Genomic DNA, 21727 nt, shown 5'->3' on the forward strand with positions numbered 1-21727 from the left:
GCGAAAAGGTGCAGAAATTTCAAACTCAGATAAGATTATAAATCCAATTCAGATGTCTCATTGGTTATTACTGCGGAAACCTGCATACCTAGGTAGTACATATAGATGTGAAGTGATCTTGATCGATTTGGCAGGCGTGAACGAGGCAACAGTCCAGCTCTTCCAGGACTAGTACTGATAGCCTTACCCCTTTCCCTTTCCCTTTCCCCTTTATGACCCTATATCTCTATACTTCATCGTGTAATTACGCTATTCCATATGAAATGACAAGGCAAACACCATAGAAAAAGAACTTCATTACACTAAACTTTTATCATAATAAGTTATAGCATTTATCTTCCGAGACTCGACTCATATTTGAATCTCCTAATTACTAGACTCGATAGATGCAAGCACATGCTGCCACTAATGCACTTGCCGCATCTCCGGCTGTGCTGGCGGTGCTTCTCTCGTAGCCCTATTAGCAGCCCTATTAGCAGCTCCGTTGGCAGCTCCGTTTATAGCTCCATTCTCATTTGGTCCTTCTTCTGCGTTTGCCTGTCTCTTCACAGCTGCTTCCCTAGCTAGTCTCATATCCGCCCGGGTAAGACGTAGGTCACCAGCAAACTCTCCAAATGCCGTGATGAGCTCGTCAAGCCCATCCTTCAACGCGTCTAATATTTCATCCGACACCTGACATTCGCGGCGTCCCTCGATATCTGTCCAGTGTATTGGTAGCTCATCCTTGAACTTCTCGAGCCTCATGATCACTCTCGTAAACGTCCGTATAATAGTCGGTACGTCTCTCTGTACGTTGCCGTATCGGTCTTCTGTCAAACTAGACACTGCTAATGCGGAAAGAATATAAGCCGCATTTACGTAAATGCTAACCTCGCCAAACGGCTCACCAAGTACACAAGTCGATATTCTGCGGCCGAAGGTCTGTTGGAATAAACCGCCGATCACGGGCGTACGCAAAACTCGGGATGCCAGGGAATGGAACAAAGTATTAACGGGTACGGATGCTAATACCTGTTTTTGCTCGTCCGCCAATAAGCGGTCCTTCGCCTCTAATACTCTCCTCTTAACTTCGGGTAGGTATGTCTCAGCGGGCGACTTCCCCGGCGAACTAACAAACTTGCTAAGAGAAGTTTGGAGGCGCCTTTGTGGGGCAGGTATCTCAATATCATCGGTCTTGGGAGGCGGAACAATTCGGGCTGGCTGCTGGGGAGGAGCAGCAGCGGCTGGTTGTGCGGCAGGCGGGGTAGGAGGTTTCCCATACTCCTCAACTCTCTTCTCTAGCAATTGAATTTTGCCAATGCATGCGGCATATATCTGCGACCACATAGGACCATCCTTTCGATCGATATCTTCGAAGATGCTTCGTCGCCTATCATCGAAATCCCTTGCAATCAAGGCCAATTCCCACATAGCAAAAGACTAATGAACCATTAGCAACTACCTTCAATAACGAGCAAAATCACTCAAATCACTTACTACTATGCGTGTCTTCTGGCTCTTTAATCCGGCTAGTAGACTTCCATTGGGATCTCGACATTCGACACTAAGAGGCCTGTTATTCTTGAGAGGTGCCTTCGTGAGCTGTACCTTGAAGACGTTATCCCCAATGTACCATAACGAACACATCAAAAACCCAGCCCACATCGATCGACCTAACATCCAGACACTCCATGGTGCTTGGTAGGGTGGAATGTTGTATTTTGGAAGGTTGTAAAATATTCGGAAAAAGGACAAAGCCCAGCTCCAGGCGTAGGGACGGATGTAGTGGTACAACACAATGTAGTTGGCTAAGGAGGTAGATATCGAAACCATTCCTGCGCGAACAATAATGCTAGGAATGTACACACCAAGTACATCCCAACCGGTTATCGCTGGTGTGGTCGCTTCCCCGCCACGATTCGGCTTCACTGTTCCTAAAACCATCTTGTCGAAATCCAGAGTCAAGTGTATTATGCCTTGAGTAATCCCTAGAAGCACGATGTTGACGGTATAGAAGAGGGCTCGCTCGTTCAATCGCGCGCGATCACCGCTATAGTATGTAATCCAGCCAATGTTTGCGCTCGTTGGGATCGAAAATAGGTAAGTTTGACTGAATATCCAGGCAGAGATGGCGAATGTAAGTAACGTCTCGATAGTCGACAACGAAAACGCATAGCGACGGAATGTATCGAAAGGTGAATTAGAGGTTCGGATGCCCATATGGCAATGAGCAATTCGTAATATGACGATAGGAAGGGTACTAGCGAATATCCCTAGGGTTCGTAAACCCGCCAGTCCAAGCGGAAACCATGACCAGATAGCTGTTAAGAGGTAAGGTGAGCGAGCTATTGATAAGAGCAGAGTTTGATACAACATACCATGATCCCATTTTGTGAGGGTAATAGCCTGGATGTAAGCGGCTGCAAGCAAAACGCCAGCAGTCGAGGCGAATCGTCTTTGTAGAGCAGGCTGTAACAAGTCTTTATAAGACACAAGGCGTGGAACTCTGGGAGGCATTTTCGCAACCGCAAAAAAGGAAAATGTTGAGATTAACACATTGTCTGGATTGAGTTGAATTGGGAGTAGAGAAATTTAGGAGGTGCAGGGCGTGCGCAAATATGTGTGCACAATTATGAGTGTAGAAGAAAGGAACGACGGTTCAGGCAATGGTTGCTTTGGTGAGGATTGTGTAGTCACTATTGGTGAAAGTAAATAAAAAATCGTAGACTGAGAGCTTAGCAGTAGATTCACCGAGAATACGCTAAACCTATCTAGCCTAACTCAGTGCACGAGCCATGCTATATGCATTCCTTACATAAGGTGGAGTTCTTGGTATGTGTCCACGCTTACATGTAGCTTCAACTGACGTAAGCTAGTACATGTGCAACTCTAAACGTAAATCCCCAATTCGGCTACCTTGTCTGTTACTCCGTAACGATCGGCGCAGGTGACTCTGATTAACACCGAAGCTACGTAACAGCAGCAGGCGCAGTTTCAACATCCATTCTGCCATTTCAATCCGTTTCAATCAACGTCAACAACCAATCCAATCTTTACAACAACATAATCCGTGAACGATCTCTCATTTATCCATCTAACTTCATCGCACTCCACATCGTCGCTCTCTAAAGAATCCACAATCGCCCAGCCATGTCTTTTGACCAGTTATCTTCGATAGAATCTGGTAGCGGAGATGGTCGTCGCCAGAACAATGGCGCCTATACGGATGACCCGGAATTCTCTCGTCTGTCGCAGGGTCTTATGAATAAGCTATTTCATCTGCAGGGTAACATATCAAAGCTAAAGACGGATATTGGCCTTCTCGGTACGCGCCGCGATAACCCTCGATTGCGAGAGAGACTTCATACCACCATCGAAGAATCTACAGAACAGTTCAAGGAAGTGGGTGAAGGCATCAAGAAGATACAGACCTGGGAAGAGCCTACGGTAAGTAATCATACCATACAATATATCATGTTTTATTAAGGTGGCGCGCCACTAACTTTTTTGCCTGTCGTAAAGCCCACCCAGAAATATTCCCAACAAAAGCTATCGCGCGAATTCAAGGCTTCCCTCGGCGAATTCCAAGCTCTACAGCGTACCGCCATCGAGAAGCAACGAGCTTCCGTTACCGCCGCCAAAGCCGCCCTCGACCATGAAGGAGGCCAAGAAGGTGTGACTCCAGGTGAAGGCGAACAGCTACAGCTTCAACAGCAGGAACAAGTTCACCTAGCACCCCAAGATGAGGTCGATTTCCAGGAGGCCCTTATTACCGAGCGCGAAGAAGAAATCCGACAAATCGAAGAGGGTGTTGGTGATTTAAACGTACTATTCCAACAAGTCGCGCAAATCGTCGGCGAGCAAGGCGAAGTTCTCGAGACCATTGAGAACAACGCCGTTAACATTCGTGATGATACGCGCGGTGCCGACTACGAGTTGAGGAGTGCCGCAAGATACCAGAAGAATGCCCGAAGCAAGGCTTGCTGCTTACTTTTGGTTCTAGCTGTCATTATGGCTATTGTCTTGTTGGCTGTGTTCCTGGGATGAACTAGTCGAAAAACCCGAGTCATACTCTCACTTATCTGTCTGTTTAATAGAGTGTACATGTGGTGGCATTAGGGCGTTTTTGGAGTTAGCATGGACGCAATTTCATTCATTCGGTATATCATAGTAGGATTGTTGCAGGCCATAATTGACAAGAGTTGATCGTCTCTGTATTTGTTGTTTTTGAGATCGGATCTGGGTAAATACTCAACCACACCCTTCAAGAACCTTGATTTGAGTGTGATCTGAATTATGGGAAATCCCAATTATCGGCCTTGATATACTATTTTTACATAGTTACACCTGTCGATACAATTCATAAGATTGCCTTGGACTCGTAACTTCAAATATCCCTTTAGCTAGTTTGCTACTTCATTTCGTAGCCTTTTCCTGTTTTGTTTGAGATGTTTGTTTCTCAGTGGGTTTTGGTTGTAGGTAAGAATATTCCGTCCCCTGGCATCTCTCAACACCTCTGGCTTTAATTGGCATCAAGCGTGACATCACCCAGTCTGTAATAGCGTGCATCACGGCTGATGTTAGCCAGTAGAGATGCAAAGCAGCAGGCAGGTCTGCCGTAAGAGGACCTATCATAGCAGATAGCAAGATAACAATTCGACGTAATCTGAGTTGTATCTGGGCCGACTGCGTTTCTATCACGGGTTGGTTTTCGTATTTGAGACCAAGTAACTGCCATATCCCCTTCTTGGTCTTTGGCAATAAGTTAATGACTAACATAGTAGATAAAGCGGTAGGAAGGATATGATAGGGGTCGGAAACGGATAGGTCGGTAAACCAGAGGCAACCTTCCCACGTAATACTAGGGTCAGGTAGATTCCTTATGTTTTCAGTTGCTGTTGCCAAGACACCGTCGATAGATGCCCCCATATTATCTGTTTGAGATGTAGCAGCCTGGACAGTTTCTTGTGTGCCGGAAATTTTTGCATCACTAGGCCTAGTGAGGATATTTCCAACGATGCCCTTTGGACCACCACATATCCGCCTAATGCAATCGATACCGATGATCCAGAAAGGGAAACTAAGGATTCCAGTGTATAATTTCCATTCTTGAAGTCCTGCGTTGCGATATATCCTCTTGGTTACATCCTTGTACCTCTTCCGTATCTCATCTTTAACCCGCGACGGCCATACTTTTTCCTCGGCGATGTTCTTTTGAATACGCCAACTCCATGCTTGTATGACTGGGAGATATGTGGCTCGACGCTGGGTGATCCTACGTGTATATACCTTAGATGGTAATCGGAACACAAGACTGATTCCAAGTGATACACAAGGAATCCATAAGAACCATGGTATATGTGTGACACTATGGAGGTGGATGATAGTTTCTTGAGTTACTTGTGAAGCGACAACAAGCATTGATCTTAAATGGAAAGATCTCGTTCCAGGTTGGTGTCCATGATGGGGTAGTGAAATCCGACTTGACTGTATAGGTTGAAGTTGAGTTCTAGTCGTTGATAGTAAGCCAAAAGGCCTAGCTATTCGAAGAGAATGAGACCATTGAATTGAACTCATAATGAATCATGTCGATTTTCCGTGAACTTGGTGGGGTGATTCCATAGAAGGTAGCATGATAGCTTCAAAGGCTATATAGTCCATATAAGACTGTCTCTTATATAGCTAACTCCTTATAGAAAGTACCTTAATTAAGTTACTTTGTGAATTGAATCTTGTTAAACTTATGGTAGAGATTGTATGCAATATGTGGGGACCTTGAAAGACCGTCGATAAGATAACAGCTTTAAACCGTATCGATTAACACCGTGTCGTACTAAACCCTACGGAACTGTGTTACCCTGCAGAAATACTTTGGTACGTACCGATTACTAGGATGTAGCTAGACGAATGTAGGTACGTAGATGAAGTACCTCGTACCTGCTTGGTGGGATGTTACAGCAGCATTAAGTGAATTAATTAATGGGGAAGGGAACACCTTGTTCTTGTCGTTCTTGTCTCTTGTCTACTCAACTCGGTCACACGCTGAAATTTATCAGCGGACAACCCACGAGCGCAACCTTCTTTCCTACAACAACCACCTCCAAGTCATACACCTCACTTTTCAATGGGTCAACTGGACTGGTTTTGGCGTAGCCTGACAAGGCCCGAACGATATTTATTTCCTGACACTTATGCCTAGGTTATAATTACCAAGACGGAGACACATAGAAAGCGAAGTATACCTAGTTATACCTAGTATCTGTGTTCACTTCATATCCATATACTTCGGACAATATTCCTCTATCAATTCGCCAGCCTTACTTCCCGACAAATGTCGAGCGACTGCGGTTCACAATCTAGTCCTAGTTTCGATTCCGATTCAACCTGTTCAACCGTATCTGGAGCTTCACCTTACTCCTTCGGTATGGAGCCTAAGACTTTGGCCTTTACGGCCATTGCCGTCGCATGTACCCCGTTCGCGATATTAATCGGATGGAACTACCTACTCCCATTCTTCTTCCGAATCTTCTCTCGCACGATTGGAAAATTCTGCGGCTTCTGTCTACGATCAGGTTCCGAAGGTCGTCGTTCCTTAATTATACGTGCAACTGCCGAAAACGAGGCCAAATTCAAAGAGACCCAAGCTCAAGGAAAAGATAGTAATGCTAGCAGCGATGATGAGGGCTGGGAGAATATTGAAGCTTCCATTGTAGGAACTTCTGGTAACGGAGAGAAAGGTAGTCGCGATTGGGATGGCATTATTGGCTTCTTCCACCCCTTCTGTAATGCTGGAGGTGGAGGTGAGCGTGTCCTATGGGCTGCTATTCGAGCCACCCAAAGAAGATGGCCCAACGCCAAGATCGTCGTTTATACAGGTGATCATGATGTCTCCAAAGAGAATATGCTCTCTCGCGTCAAGGTTCGAGCTATATACCTTGTGAATATGGGCCTAACGTTACTAACTGCATAGTAGAATACATTCAGTATCGATATTCACCCTCCCACGATCCATTTTCTCTACCTATCCACTCGATCATGGGTTCTCTCTTCCACATGGCCGCATATGACCCTATTAGGACAATCACTTGGTTCTTTACTTATGGGATTGGATGCTTTCTCTCTCATAGTACCCGATATCTTTGTCGACACTATGGGTTACGCATTCGTTCTAGGGTTAAGCAAGATCCTTTTCCCAGATATGCCGACTGCTGCCTATGTCCACTATCCTACCATCTCTACCGATATGCTTGATTCTCTCGATCCTACGACCGCCGTTGGAAGTCAGGGTGTCAATGCTGGAAAAGGGGTTGGTCTTAAGGGTGCTATCAAGAAACACTACTGGAGACTGTTCGCCGCTATTTACTCCTGGATGGGTGCTTCGGTCGATGTCGTCATGACGAATTCCACCTGGACACAAGCTCACATCAAGTCTATATGGGGACCACGTCGAAAGCAAAGGGGTCGAGAACATCCCATTGCTGTTGTATATCCACCCTGTGCCGTGAATGAGATTGAAAAGGCAATCGAGATTTCCGAAGAAAGTGAAAAGAGACGTCAGAAGTACTTGGTCTACATCGCCCAATTTCGACCCGAGAAGAACCACCAACTTATCATCCAATCGTTCGCAGAATTTGTCAAGACTGGTACTGACTCGGCAAAAGAGGCTAAATTGGTCCTCCTCGGTAGTGTTAGGGATGACAACGATTCGAGGCGAGTGTACAAGCTTCGTTTACTGGTTAACGAACTTCACATCAAGGACCAAGTAATATTTCAACTCGATGCGCCGTGGTCTGAGATTCTCCAATGGCTTGGCAAAGCATTCGTGGGAGTGAATGGCATGTGGAATGAGCACTTCGGAATTGGTGTGGTTGAGTATCTTGCGGCTGGTTTGATATCTGTCGTACACAACAGTGGAGGACCTAAGCTAGACATCGTCACTGATGTTGACGGCGAACCCACAGGTATGCTAATTCCCTTCGTTTGCATTTTTATCATTCTAATGACTAATAAGTATTCCCAGGTTTCCATGCTTCGACCACATCAGAATTCGCTGAAGGCTTTGAGAAAGCACTTTCACATCCCGACCCACTCTCAGTCCGACGCAGAGCTCGTCTCTCCTCCAAGCGATTTACTGAAGAGGAATTCGCTAGGAAGTGGCTTACTGAGTTGGAAAAGCTCGTTGCCATGAAATTGTAAATACATCAATACACCAACCCAGTTTTCCCCCTTACTCAACTCCTCTCCTACTCCTACTCCCTATTACAGCAAGTACGACTACATCCACACTAGATAGATATAGACTCTTCCGATACCCCCAGGATTGCGCGGCAGGAGGCGGACTCGGAGTTTGTTTTGCGTTTTGCTTTTACGATGCTTTCTATCTCGTATTGACTTGTATTTCCCGTTGCCTTGCGCGAAAAGGCGGACAAACGACGCCATGCATGAGATATGGTCCTACAAGATATCCATATCTAGGTACACACGAGCTCGTAGAGTTATGAATAAAAGTATTTTTCCTGATGAATTATTTCTATTGTTCTCCCATATTCTACATTATTCAGTTCGTAATCGCGCATAATTTATGTGCGGACATCGCCAGATTGCTTGAGGTCAATATCGCTAAAGAGATCGTGCCGACCTTTAAAGTAACCTACTCATAATTATTGTGACACTTGATGTAGACATAAAAATGAATAATTATTCACACGCCCTGCATACGAGCTAGATGGCGATCTTGTGTACCCAGGTACTGCGCCACCTTGCCTTGGCCGTGCGATTTTTGCTTTACCAAATTGCTTGGTCACACCAACACACCTTAGGTACTCAATACCAACTACGGGCGCTAGAGCCAAGTTGATTTTGACTTCTCCCCCATCTGTATCGTTAGGTTGATATATTTGGATCTCGTACACTTCATATTCATAATAATGTAACTCTATACACACTCTTTGTTCAACCTCGTGTACACCGAACCTCTAGCCCTGCCGACCGGCCAACAAGCAAATATGTACAACCAAAAATCTACAATACCAACCCCCCACTACTCCCCTGCCTCCTCTCGCCCGCAGCCTCAAAAATGCCATCTTCTTCTTTGAGTCGAATCGCCTGGACCGCGCTAAATCCCTCGCGCACCCACACGACATCATGACCTCTCTCCTTCATTGCCGCTACGGTACTATTATCAAACGTATACTCAAAAGTCACCACGTTCGGCATAAGTTGATCGTGGAACCGGGGCTCCGCGACTGCATTTTTAACGCTTAGACCACGCTCTAGCATGTTCCATACAACTTGCGTGGTAGAGCTGATGATACGCGAACCACCTGCGGCTCCTACTACGGCTGCTAGGATGGATGTGCCGCTTTTAGAGGCGGGGTTGGGACGCTCGACGATGACGGGTGTGATGGAGGACAGGGGACGTTTGCCAGGTCGCACGTAGTTCGCTGGGGAGGGAGCGTATCCGAATTCGTTGTGTATACCTGGGATTGAGAAATCGTTCATTTCGTCGTTGAGCACGACGCCGGTCTCGGGGACCATGAGTAGACTACCAAACAGCAAGTTAACTGTCGTAGTCGAAGAGACGGCAAAACCCTCAGCATCGGCTGTTGAGATATGCGAGGTCCCGTGGCTAGAAGGTGCGTATACATGCTGTGGGTCGTAGTTCTCGACGGGTTGGGTTCGGTCGTCGCGGATGCGGTTTCGGATCGAGGCTGCATGGGCTGAGTCTAGCATTGCGGCTTCGAGGCGAGACATATCGTCAACGTATGCTGGGTCGCCAAGAGCCTGGTGTGCGCCATATGCGAAGCGCATTGATTCGTCGAAGCGGTGTAACGTGAGGTTTGTGTCGGAAGCGAGATCAGCCGCATCGTAGCCTTCCATTGTCTTGAGAGTACTGAGGCAGACAGCACCACTGCTGGGTACGCCTGATGAGAACAGCTTATACCCACGATACGAAATGCTGACAGGGTCGCGGATGACAGCCTTGTAACTTGACATATCCTTCATGGTCATGGTGCCATTGTTCTCTTGGATGTATCTAATGGTCGCCTCGGCTTGAGGGGGATTAGTCCAGCATGTATTCGGGGAAATGGGGATTTACGAACCCATCGGACCGGTATAGAATACATCGGCGCCATGCTCGGCTACCTTCTTCAAGGTACTAAGTTGTCCGGTTAGTCTATACTACATATGTAGTAAAGTCAGGTTGTCCCCGATTTCAACTCACTCAGCATAACGCTTCCTCGTCATCGTCTCGCCTAATTTCACTAACGTTCCTGAATTGGAGGTTAGCCATCATCGATATCACTAATGCATTTCGCAGTTGGGATATATGGGTTCTCACCATTGGGAGCAAAATCTTGAGCCCACGAGGGATCGTCTACCAGGAAATTATATCCAATTACTTTCCGCCCGTATCCCATATATCGTACCGTATCTTCCGTAACGGTGAATCCGTCGCGGGCCACGGCGGCAGCGGGTTGCACAACATTCTTCCATGGTAATTTTCCGTAAGTCTTGTGCGCGTACTCAAGACCTCTCAATTCACCGGGTACACCAACGGAAAGGCCACCAAAAACGCTCCCTACTATGTTGCCCTTATACATATCTTCATATGCTGTTGCAGGTGCACTTTCGCGATAGTCAATGACGGTATAGTTGCCCGTGCTATCCCGTACGAGAGCGAATCCACCACCACCAAGCCCCGAGTGGTACATTCCGATCACGCCCACACATAATTGCGTCCCGACGAAAGCATCGACAGCATTCCCCTATTTTTATGATGATAAGCAATTTAACAAGTTGATAATTGCTTATTAGTATTACTTACACCTTGAGCAAGGAGGTCGATGCCGATTTGACTACACACTTTACTTTCACTCGCGACAGCACCTCGCTTCCCCGAACTCGACTGTTGACTTAGGACATACTGAATATTTTGTGGTATTGCTATTGAAGGTGCGACAGATAAGCACAACAAAAGAAGGCCGTGTGGTAACCTCGTAAACGATTCTAAGGGTTGAGGTTAGCAAGGTGAGGGTAGAAGATCAAGAGAATGTGACAGGTAGAGCCACTCACTCATCGTATCGGTAAGAGGGAAGAAATGTTGTGATTCGGGTTTAGGATGTTGTAATCTATCCGACTGGCTTATAAATGTATCTTCCGCTTAATACCAAGTACCCTTAAGACAGAGCATGTCTATGCCGAGGGGGGGTGTCGGGTTCTTCCTCAGTTGCAACCCAACAAAGAACACTATTCCAAGACTTACTCGACAATCAACTAAATCTATTTACAAGAAATATAATTATAAAGTTGAAGTCGTAAGAGTTAAAGTAAGTGATAAGAGTTTAAAAAGTGTCTTGAATGATTAATACAAAAAAGATACGAAAGATACGGAAAGAGTACATCACGATCCGGACATTCCTTCCATTAGCGCCAAACCTATCGGATACATATCTCGGCCTCGGTGTGATAATAGATAACTAGTTTTCGATTATAAAGCAAGATAAGCTACCTGCATCTACCAAGCAAAAGCTTAATAGCCAACTTGTACCTGCCTATAGTATAAGACTCCGATGCCCCACATCTATCTACAATTAATCTACTACGGAGTACTTACGGAGTACTATACTCGGACTGGACTAGGGTGAATTGCACCGTTTCGTTTCGTTACTATTTAATTGTTCCGTTCTAACATTTTTTGTCCAAGAACATTTAATTAGGGAATTACCATCGTCTTAATATCCATCCCAATCATACCCCCTTTTTACTCCTTAAACCATCGCTCAGGGCATCAGATAATACATAAATCAAATAAACCTTCCCGTATATACCATGGAGACTTCTATCCCTCGTTAGATGTGTATTTAGTCCCCTGAAGCAAAATAACTTCTTCATTCACAGGACTCGCCAAATACGGAGGGAAAACCCTAGGATGCTCAGGATCGCGTAAATCATAACCACCCAATTGAACGCCTTGTCGTGTCATCGGAATATCTTCATCGGAACGAAGCCAAAACTCCGACCCCGGATCTTCGTTCGCGAGACGTTGTAATTGAAGTGTTTCATTTGTGAGCCATTCGAGACGGTGATATCCCCTATATCCATGACGTCGGTGTAAACAAGCTAGACAAGGTTCCAGTATGTAAGATATCGTGATAACAAAAATTCCGATGGCGTATGTAAAGATGAGCCAGAATAGACTGAATGAGCTGTGCCGAGAACTTCGAATTTTCTGTAAGTATGATTAGTGACGATCATCTACGACGCGAACGAAGTTCCAACCGAGACGGTTGAATTTTCATCGCATGCTTCCTCTGTGAGCTCACATACCACATTTTGACATAGATTGTATTCATCATCAGACCCAGGAGCTAGAGCTTTGGCATTTTTCTTGTCCACGCCCTCGGAAACAGTTTCCACGAACATCCCTTGAAGGGCCGCTAGCCCTATGTTCCACATCTGAGTCATGTCGTTTTTCCATTGGTCTTTGGGCAAGGTAGGTTGCAGGTTGCTTAAAAGGGTTTGTTGTGAAACCAGGGCCCGGGATCCGAGAACCGAGGTAATCATACTCACTGTATTTGCCGCAGGGTCTGTCTGCATTGTACCGAACCGTATTAGGCGCTGCACGCTCGCGTTCACCGTCCCCGCATTATCGGGGGTCATCGTCATATTGACCTGCTTTACAGCTCCAACGTAAGCATCAAGGAAGCCAGCCAAAGGTCCGCAGATATTAGGAGTCTCTGCGCACAATTGGTACTGTTCAACGCACCCCATCGGTGAAGCTGCGTCCGCCATTCGATACAGGTCTTTTACCTCGTTTGTAACCGTTGAACTGATGTTACTATAAGGGACCGTAGCACGATACCAATCATCATCTAGAGGTTCCATAAAAGCTATTGAATTTCCGGATAGAAACAATAATGTGAGATCACCATCGTCTCTTCGAAGTTCGGGGATAGGTGTATAAGGATCACTCGAGGCGGTGGTTTCATTTGCAGTCATTTCTGCTTTAGCCCTGATAGAATATTATGCGTTAGATGGTATCCGTTTACGTGTTTGTGATGAAGATTTATACGGGGGCTTACGCTAGAATGTACGTATTGCCATCATACGAGATATTTGTGAAATTGAAAGGCGCATATTGTGACTCCACGCTATCAATTGAATACGTGAAATTATATCTGACAGTGCCCGTGGAATTGCGTGTCCTTACGACGTCACCGTAGTGATATCTTGTGTAATTTCCGTCAGCAGTGGAATGGTTGCTTGTACGACCTGAAGTCACTAGAGGAGCGCATGAAAGGACTTTTCTCCATAGTATCCTCTCACCAGCAGGCAGGTTTACCCCTAAGTGGTCGTGGATATTGACGAGACCGGTGTCGAGCATCAAGTTAGATGAATTGCTTCGGCATATGTTATCCTGAAATGGACAAGGTGCGTTATAGTTCCTGATTGTCGGGATCTGTTTGACTGTATAGAAATTGCAATCAATAGCACCAGATGGTACAGTCTCCGAGTAACATTGTTGGGCGTAGCCTAGGGCCCTCGTGATGTGACTTGTAAAAGTAGCAGTCATCCAAAGGAAAGCGTCATAGGAGGGGTTGACAAAGGCGCCACAAGTAGAACCACTAACAAGCACTTCGTTGCCGATAGAAGTAGATATTCCGGAGAATAAAGCACCGGCTATGATGAAGGCGGCAATACAGAATGCGGGCGTAAGAATAAGAAGAATCGCTCGAATCAATCGTTTTCCTGGTCTCTTACGCCATGTCCAAAAAAGTGAGATGAAAGTCCACAGACCCGATTCAGCAGTCGCAGAGTTTCGGAGGATAGCCTGGCTCTGGTAATATAGAGTATCTTGGGGTTTTGGCGAGGATCGACAATGATGAATTAGGAAACACAGGATTCTCCAGAAACGGGTTCCGGCAAATCCAATGAAGAAGGCTGTTAGCGCTATAATCAGATCGGCATCTTGTCTGCGAAGCGTGACAGTTGATCCAAAGATTTTCCCACGAGACCAGTTCGTCCATATCCCCATACGAATATTAAACTGAGTGGATATCTCATTGGCACCCGAGTCGGTATCGTCTCCTGAGAGGAACGATGGGAGAGACATGACGACGGATTATTTCAACAACAGGAAGAGATTTCGAGAACTAGAGAAAAGCCTCCGGGGAAGCAAGTGCTGCTCTCGCAGCATAAGAGCATTTCCAGAGAGCCCCGTCTCACAGCATTTTTTAACTGGACCACATCGTGCAGTGACTTAGCGAACAATATCTTGGCGAAGCAATATGAATGGGGTTAAATCCTTGCCATGCACCCCCAAACTACCCCAGCTGAACCAGAATATGGTCTGTCACCGATGTTACTGATATTGACTAATAAGGCATCTATGCGCGGTGGCGGCGCATTCTATTGTTAGTATAGTATACTGCAGTAGTAGTATACTTAGCTGGTTCATCATGAAAAAGGGTGGCATTAGTATTATTATTAGCAAATATTAACAACCTTTAGATTATGAGCTATGAACATTATGAATACCTAGGCATCTACCTTACCAACAGATACAATAGTATCTATGAAGTGAAATATTGGTTTGAAGGGCACGTGATAGTTACTTCGTAAGCAGTGCTCGCTTGTCCTGTAAATTGAGGCTCGGTCATCGAGCTGAAAAATGCTGTAACAAGTGTCGAAGATGTCGCGAATGATCCACTGAAAAGATGGTCAGCTACTGGAAGATCTGGTGGAACTAATGAGCACAAGCGCTACAAGGTCACCCAAGATTTCCGTGTCAACAGGGTACAGGGGTTGACTCGGTCCCGAGGCGAATTTCTTGCAGTCTGGGTGCTCGCTACATGTAAGGAATACTATCCCAAATGGCAATACAGGCGCGTAATGAAGGGGGTTGGGGTTACGTGTCAGCATGCTTTAGTTTGAAACCGCGTGAGAGTAGGGCATCCTCCACTTACCATAGATTTGATCTGAGAATGATCTGATATGTCATGAAGATTACATAAGTACACTTGCACTTGGCAATGTTCGACTTAAATACCAACCCACCCCTCTACCGCCCAACGACCACCATCATATACGACGTATTGATTCCGTGTACGGAGATTAATAAACGCCACATGTAATCCGACTGTGATACAGATGAAGTCAATAATAAAAACGCCTAATGGATAATGTTAAGTATCGACGCCAATCTCACCGAACTACGTCATAGTGGTGGCTCGACGAGCGATGGGCGGAGGGCTGTGTTCAGCTCAATTCGTCGGTGTCCATGAAGGTATTTAGTGAAGTCCGCAGTCTGTAATCCGAATAAAAACAAGGAAAATGAATCGAAAAGAATACAGATAATTCAAGTATAAATATGTTGTCAGTTCCTGCGTGATAATAGGATTAAGTTGCTTGAACATCCAACTCGATTTTCCCACAAGCGTATAACTATCAGATAATATGTGTTTCGGGGTATGTGTTTTAACAAGCACTGCTTGAGACATGGCGACTAATAAAACTCTAGTCAAGCAAAAGCTACCCGGTTCAACAACCACCAAGGCCTGTCAGATATGGCCAAAAGCCCAACAAATACAGAGCAGGATACAGTGGAGCCGATGGAGGAGTAGCAGCGGGTGCGTACATGGGGGATGCTGGTTATGGCGGACATCACGGCCATCACGGCCACCACGGCCATCATGGAAATTACGGGGGACACCACGGAGGTCACCATGGACATGATGGAGGGGGAGGAGGCTTTTTTGGCGGTGGTGACGGGGGTGGAGGTAGCAGTGGAGGAGGAGGTGATGGTGGTGGTGGTGGTGGCGGCGGCGGCGGTGGTGGAGGGTGTTAAGAAGGGCCAATTACCTATCACCAGCCCCGATAACCATTTGATCTTTGTTTGATATCCATTTTTGCAGTATTTATCGTCGCTTCAATAAGACATGTTAAAACCTCGTGTGCCTTACAAATTGTTCCAATGTCGAATAATATGTAAAGGTAAAATGTTGATGATGGGAAGAGACCAAGGAAGAGACTAATAAGTAAGAGGAAAAGAAGGTTCAAGTATTAGTACGGTAACACAAATTAAACTATCGGGTAGTAGCATTTTATACGGAGATAGATACGGCGGGGAAGTATACGGTATCTTATCGTAATCGGATACGGTACAAGGGTCAAACTTTCCTCCAGTTAAAAATCGACAATTTCTAATTTTTCAATATAATTCTTCATAAAAAAAGAAGAAAAAAAAAAAAGAAAATCTCAAAACGAGATAGAAGAGGGATATACCAATGAGATTATACGCAACGGCGACCTCCCGACTGATTCTAAAATCTAGATTCACAGGTTATGCCGTTGCCAAGATTTCGTCGCATGTTTCAAGTGAATACCTCATCTTCATCAATCGACATTTCACTCATCCATCGGAGATAAAAAGTGTGTGGCATCGACAGTATCATTCCACTGTCCGTGTTGGTGCAAAGGCTAAAAATTCTAAAATCGATTTGGGCGAAACTTTGACCTCCGAGCAATTTTTGCGTATGATCAGATCGGATCCATCTGACATGATGGCTTCCGCAGATACACAAGTGAACATGGAGGCTCGACAACCAGGGCAGCAGCAGAAACCCAACCATATGAAGAGACCTCATAATGAGGGGAAATCCAAACGAGGGATGAAGAGAGAAAATAAGAAAAATCAAAAGAAGGCCAAGAAGAAGGGGGGTGATATGGTTAATGGTTCCAACGAGGAGGTCTTGGCTTTCGACATACAAAGTCTGGTCGAATCATTAAACCGGGATGAAGAAGCCGCAGCAGCGGAGGAGAGTTGGGACAAATTACCAGAAGCTACTGATCTACCGGAAAGAGGTTCTGAAATCGATGTCGACGTTGTCGAACTCTCATCGACGGGTGAAGGCTTGGCTGTACAGAAAGGATCTAAACAGGTCTACATCGTGCCCTTCACAGTACCTGGCGACACGGTCAAAGTGAAAGTATATCGTCACCTAGAAGAGGAAGGGTACACAGTCGCAGATCTCATCTCGGTCGTGAAGCCATCACCATCTCGGGACGATAGCCGCGTGCAGTGCAAATACTTTGCCGAATGCTCAGGCTGCCAATTTCAGATGCTCGACTATGCCGAACAACTGAAGCACAAAAAACGTATCGTCGAAAAGGCGTATCGTAACTTCTCCCAACTCCCCCCTGAGCTGGTACCTGCCATTCAGGATACAATCGGTAGTCCTCTACAGTACGGCTACCGCACCAAGCTAACACCGCATTTCGATCCCCCTGGAGGTTGGCGAAAAGGAAATAAACCATTACAAGAGCGTCCCGCTATTGGGTTTATGCCCAAGGGAAAGCGCAATACTATTGATATAGAGGATTGCCCCATCGGTACTGACGCTGTACGTATGGGCATGAAGAATGAACGCGCCCGTATGGAAGTCGAATACGGAAATTACACGCGCGGTGCTACAATATTATTACGGGAAAGCACCAAACGCATCTTCAAAAACAGCGATAATAAACCAGAAGAACCCGAATCATCTTCACCAAAACGCTCAAAATCCCCACAACCCCCCTCAGACCAAGTAATCCGCGTCGAAACAGACGAATACACCGACCTCAAGACCTGCGTCACGGACAACAACGGCACATCAACCGAGTACATCGGGCCCTACGTCTTCCACAACCCCGCAGGCTCATTCTTCCAAAATAACAACTCCATCCTCCCTACTTTCACCGATTACATCCGAGAACACGTACTACCACTCACCTCACCGGACACCACTACACCACAAATAAAATACCTCCTAGACGCCTACTCCGGCTCTGGCCTCTTCACCATAACCCTCTCTTGTCTCTTCCCCGGCGGATCCGTCGGCATCGACGTAGCCGCGTCCTCAATAGCATTCGCCTCGCGCAACGCAGCCGCCAACTCCCTTCCGCCCGAGCGCGCCAAGTTTATCGCGGCCGATGCATCCAATCTCTTCACACCAAACCTACGTGAAACTTACCCCGCCGATGAAACAGCCGTCGTAATCGATCCCCCGCGCAAAGGCTGCGATGCCAGCTTTTTAAATCAATTATTAGAATTCGCGCCGAAGAGAGTCGTGTACGTGTCCTGTAATGTACACTCACAAGCGCGGGATGTGGGGATACTGGTGCGTGGGGAGATTGGAAGTGAATTTGGAAAAGCCCAGAATGGTGATACAGAGAAGAGTAACGGTGATGTTGAAATGGCTTCAGGCGAAATGGGGGAGAAGAAAAAGAAGACGAGGTATACTATCGAGAGTATTCGCGGCTTTGATTTCTTCCCGCAGACAGGGCATGTGGAGGGTGTTGCTGTTTTGAATCGGGTTGATGATTAGAAGTGTTGTATTGAAAATCGGATTACAAGGACCTATTTGAGGCCTACAAAATGCATCATTTAGAACAGGAAAGGATCCAGAGAGTCAAATCATACACATTAGATATAGATGGCACGCTCAAAAATCCGAACCGGATAATAGGTCAAAATAGTACACATTTCAACAATTCAATATTCCCGTCCCTTGCACCAATAATTTGCAAAGCATAACAATTCATCCATTTTTTCAAGTCGTACACCTAATCTTCCTCAAGCAAAACTTTCAACGCCTGAATAGTAACCTCGACAACTTCAGCTCTCCTGCTGGCCTTTGCACATCCCTTCAATACCTCTACCCCATTCTTCTCCCGTATCGCTTTTCGTGCCGTCTTACCTGCCTCTCCTTCATAGGCAACCATATTATACACTACGAACACACCCCGATGCCGCAAGTCTTCATTTCCCTCCCCACAAAGACCCAAGACAACCTCAACTCCACGTTTTCTCTTAACAATACCAGTCACAATAGCTTCGTATGCTGTTAAAGAAGCCAATGCACCACCAGCAGCACTTCTTGTCCCTTCATCCTCAGCATCCGCAAGTGCAAGTAGAATATGTAACCGATTGGCCGCCTGTGGGTTGTCGGCTGCATAGAGAGCAACACCCTCGACAGATTGAACCAGGTTGCATACTAATTCCACTGCTGCCTTTGAAACAAGATTATTGGAGGACAGAAGTAACTCTTCGATCTCGGACCATGCATTGCGAATTATTGTAACTCGTGTGTCGTCGTCCGTCGATGCGAGATTAGTCAGAGCCATCAATGCTTCGAATGTTGGCAAAAGATCTCGAGTTTCCGCTGTGGGATCAGGAGAAAGAATATAGGTGAGAGGCCGTATGGCAGAATTTTGGGGACGTGCGCGAGTACCACCAAAAACGAGAGCCGGGTTCGTACTAATGAGTATACGGGCAAGAGCTTGAGCAGCAGTGCGCTTAGCTTGTGATTCGGTATCTGGTAATGCCGTACAAGCAGCAATAAGTAAATTCACAGCACCTTGCTGGGCAAGCTGACCCCGCAAACCAGTCGTAACTGATAATGCTGAAATAATGGATACGATGAGATTTAATGAGGCAACAGAACCGTGCCTACTATGAGTTACCAAAACTGGTACTATACCGGCTTCAAAAACTCGTTTGCATCGTTCCGAAACATGATTGTCATCGTTCAACGGATTAGCCGGCGCGAGCTTTCCACTGGCGTTAGCGTAAGCCTTGAGTTGAGTCATCTTCTTTTCTTCCTCGGATTGTACTGGTTGATATCGCGTTAGGTTCATAAAAATGCTAAGTGCTCCGTATGTTAGAGGTGCTTTCGCGGGTGCGTCAGCTAGAATCCTAACCAGAGATTTCACAAGTTCCTTGTTGTGAGCTACTTCCTCTTTAATCGCGGGTTGGATAGTCGCATAAGCCAAACCCTCTACTGAATGTCGTTTGCCGTCTTCGTTTTCTGGGTCTCCAAGTATCATCGAACCGAACATCCTAGAGAGATCCTCGATACTAGTTGTCGCTTGTTGAATTCTACCTTCGGATCCTTCCGTCGTCTGTTGCGCCGATGAGGGCACAGCCTGAAACCTTCAGGTCAGCCCATCTCCATTTGACCATACTAGATCACTTCCATCGAAGATTTTCGTATGCGGGTGGTGAGTAGGACGGAAACTTTAAAGTGCCTACTTTCAATTTTGCTAGGATCACCGCAGCGAGATGCTGAACCGCCTCGGAATGCCTCCTCATAGCAATTGAACCTTCGGTAACCTGAACTTCGGGATCCGCCGCGTGGATCGACCTAGCCAGTTCATTCGGGTCTTGGTCGACAACCTCCTCTAGCCAGTCGGTACAATACTTCCGGATAGCCTCACGGCATGACGAGTTCATAGAAGCGGCGTTAAGCATGTCTAGGCATGCTGTCTCGACTTTTCTGCTCTTCCATTTTCGTCGCATCAAGGGATCAAGGGAAGGTAAGAAACCCTCAGTGAGGAATATGGCCGATGTTGTTTCTGGGGCGATTGGGAAGATAGCGGCGGCGACACAGAAAGCGACGATGTAGTCATCATAAGTACCCCTTTTCACACGATCGAAAAAGAATTTACTTAGAGCTTCGTCTCCCTTTTTTCCGGCAGCTTTCAGATATGCCGAAGCGCTCAAGATTGCGTGTCCACGGACGGTATCGGCTTGTCTCATGTCAAGGTAACCGAGAATGGTATCGACACAAACATCGTCGATTACATCGCAGATGGATTGAGTCTTGTTTTTGTTTGTGATATCCTCATTTAAAAGCTTGGTGAGTCGATCGAGCTCCTGACAAGTATCGTCATCTTCTTGGCCACCTTCCATTAATCGCGCAAGAATGAGTTGTGTCTGTTCCACGGTGTTCAGTTTGTCCATCTCCTCGCGGTTGGAGGTAACATCAATAGGTGATTCGTCCATTTTTTCACCAAAGGGGAATAAGTATCCCTTGAGTTCTGGCGTATGTACGAAGATGGTGATGTCTTCTGAAAAGTAGAAAAATAATGTAGAAGTAGTTGGGGTCGTGACGGACTTAATGAATTGAAATGTGGTAATGTGGCGTATGTTGGATCTAGGCTCAGTCAGCGCCGAATATCATACCTAGGTAGCTATGAAGTGAATATTCGGAGATAATGGCTGGTATATATAGTAAATTGCTTGTAATGACCGAGAGGACCGTGGGATAATAATGTCTGTGCTAAGAATTATGGTTCATTATCAGAACGTTCAATAACGGCAGCGAGTTTTAGATCAGAAAGGATGACGACCTAATCGCTTAGAGTCGCTTTTATCGGATAGATATGGGGGATGTGGTACGAGAAAGTAGGTAGTGAGCTTGCGTTCGACCCGTGACGAGTGTGAAAGAGGTTGGGATACAAAGGACATTATACAAACATCCCGCACCCTCATCTCCCTCTTACTTACCTGTACGTATGTAGGCTTGTGATCCGACTGGAAGGGATGCAGCACTAGTTAGCTGCAAGGATCATCATGAAGGATTTTACCAACCTAGGGAATATTTTTGAGTGTAAATAGATTCTCAACAAGCTAGCTTAAGCTCTTTCGAGATATTCACTCGCACGGCCTAATTCGATTGGGTGTCAGGTATTGTAACCTAAGCTAACCATATAAGACTGTAAGACGAATGCGGAGAGGAGCGAATTGGCTAGACTGGCCGGTAGTGAAAATGGGGGACCAAGCATGGAGTAAATGCAATATGCTGCAAGGGAATTGATGTAGAAGAATGTGGGGGAAGATCAACATACAGCTTTGTGTTTGTTGGTACGATATCCGAGAGTGTAGGGTGTAGGAGCGCGGGACAGCAGGAGTGTGCAAATA

At 46.1% G+C, this 21727-nt stretch overlaps 9 protein-coding genes across 9 annotated transcripts; 4 read left to right on the plus strand and 5 right to left on the minus strand.

Moving 5' to 3' along the window:
- Positions 1–35: 35 nt before the first annotated feature.
- On the minus strand, positions 36–2677 carry F4822DRAFT_270835 (nucleoporin protein Ndc1-Nup). The gene is made up of 3 exons (XM_051454707.1): positions 2358–2677; positions 1477–2300; positions 36–1419 (listed from the first exon to the last, which is right to left on the minus strand). The coding sequence occupies exons 1-3, from the start codon at positions 2494–2496 to the stop codon at positions 406–408; spliced, it is 1977 nt and encodes a 658-aa protein (XP_051314921.1). The 5' UTR covers positions 2497–2677; the 3' UTR covers positions 36–405.
- Positions 2678–2798: 121 nt separating this feature from the next.
- Positions 2799–4211, plus strand: F4822DRAFT_270843 (t-SNARE). Its single transcript, XM_051454708.1, has 2 exons — positions 2799–3426; positions 3502–4211. Exons 1-2 carry the CDS (start codon positions 3130–3132, stop codon positions 4024–4026), a joined length of 822 nt encoding a protein of 273 aa, XP_051314922.1. The 5' UTR covers positions 2799–3129; the 3' UTR covers positions 4027–4211.
- On the minus strand, positions 4140–5736 carry F4822DRAFT_270846 (uncharacterized protein). The gene has a single exon (XM_051454709.1). It carries the CDS (start codon positions 5554–5556, stop codon positions 4396–4398), a length of 1161 nt encoding a protein of 386 aa, XP_051314923.1. The 5' UTR covers positions 5557–5736; the 3' UTR covers positions 4140–4395.
- Positions 5737–6004: 268 nt separating this feature from the next.
- Positions 6005–8503, plus strand: F4822DRAFT_405123 (glycosyltransferase family 4 protein). Its single transcript, XM_051458266.1, has 3 exons — positions 6005–6898; positions 6953–7940; positions 8000–8503. Exons 1-3 carry the CDS (start codon positions 6311–6313, stop codon positions 8173–8175), a joined length of 1752 nt encoding a protein of 583 aa, XP_051314924.1. The 5' UTR covers positions 6005–6310; the 3' UTR covers positions 8176–8503.
- Positions 8504–8645: 142 nt separating this feature from the next.
- Positions 8646–11482, minus strand: F4822DRAFT_405125 (gamma-glutamyltranspeptidase). The gene is made up of 6 exons (XM_051458267.1): positions 11056–11482; positions 10808–10989; positions 10322–10748; positions 10205–10253; positions 10083–10138; positions 8646–10031 (listed from the first exon to the last, which is right to left on the minus strand). Exons 1-6 carry the CDS (start codon positions 11057–11059, stop codon positions 9001–9003), a joined length of 1749 nt encoding a protein of 582 aa, XP_051314925.1. The 5' UTR covers positions 11060–11482; the 3' UTR covers positions 8646–9000.
- Positions 11462–14399, minus strand: F4822DRAFT_270921 (uncharacterized protein). Its single transcript, XM_051454710.1, has 3 exons — positions 13065–14399; positions 12310–12994; positions 11462–12211 (listed from the first exon to the last, which is right to left on the minus strand). The coding sequence occupies exons 1-3, from the start codon at positions 14093–14095 to the stop codon at positions 11822–11824; spliced, it is 2106 nt and encodes a 701-aa protein (XP_051314926.1). The 5' UTR covers positions 14096–14399; the 3' UTR covers positions 11462–11821.
- Positions 14400–15438: 1039 nt separating this feature from the next.
- F4822DRAFT_429766 (uncharacterized protein) lies at positions 15439–15829 on the plus strand (the record flags this gene model as incomplete). The annotated part of the gene is made up of 2 exons (XM_051461160.1): positions 15439–15450; positions 15503–15829. The coding sequence occupies 2 exons, from the start codon at positions 15439–15441 to the stop codon at positions 15827–15829; spliced, it is 339 nt and encodes a 112-aa protein (XP_051314927.1).
- A 380-nt stretch (positions 15830–16209) lies between these two features.
- Positions 16210–18425, plus strand: F4822DRAFT_405134 (S-adenosyl-L-methionine-dependent methyltransferase). Its single transcript, XM_051458268.1, has one exon. It carries the CDS (start codon positions 16269–16271, stop codon positions 18348–18350), a length of 2082 nt encoding a protein of 693 aa, XP_051314928.1. The 5' UTR covers positions 16210–16268; the 3' UTR covers positions 18351–18425.
- Positions 18426–20962, minus strand: F4822DRAFT_405135 (putative actin cytoskeleton organization protein). The gene is made up of 2 exons (XM_051458269.1): positions 20057–20962; positions 18426–19950 (listed from the first exon to the last, which is right to left on the minus strand). Exons 1-2 carry the CDS (start codon positions 20807–20809, stop codon positions 18589–18591), a joined length of 2115 nt encoding a protein of 704 aa, XP_051314929.1. The 5' UTR covers positions 20810–20962; the 3' UTR covers positions 18426–18588.
- Between the last annotated feature and the right edge of the window lie 765 nt (positions 20963–21727).

This window comes from Hypoxylon trugodes (assembly GCF_022578975.1).
Source record: "Hypoxylon trugodes strain CBS 135444 unplaced genomic scaffold F4822scaffold_5, whole genome shotgun sequence".
NCBI classification, from domain to species: Eukaryota; Fungi; Ascomycota; class Sordariomycetes; order Xylariales; family Hypoxylaceae; genus Hypoxylon; species Hypoxylon trugodes.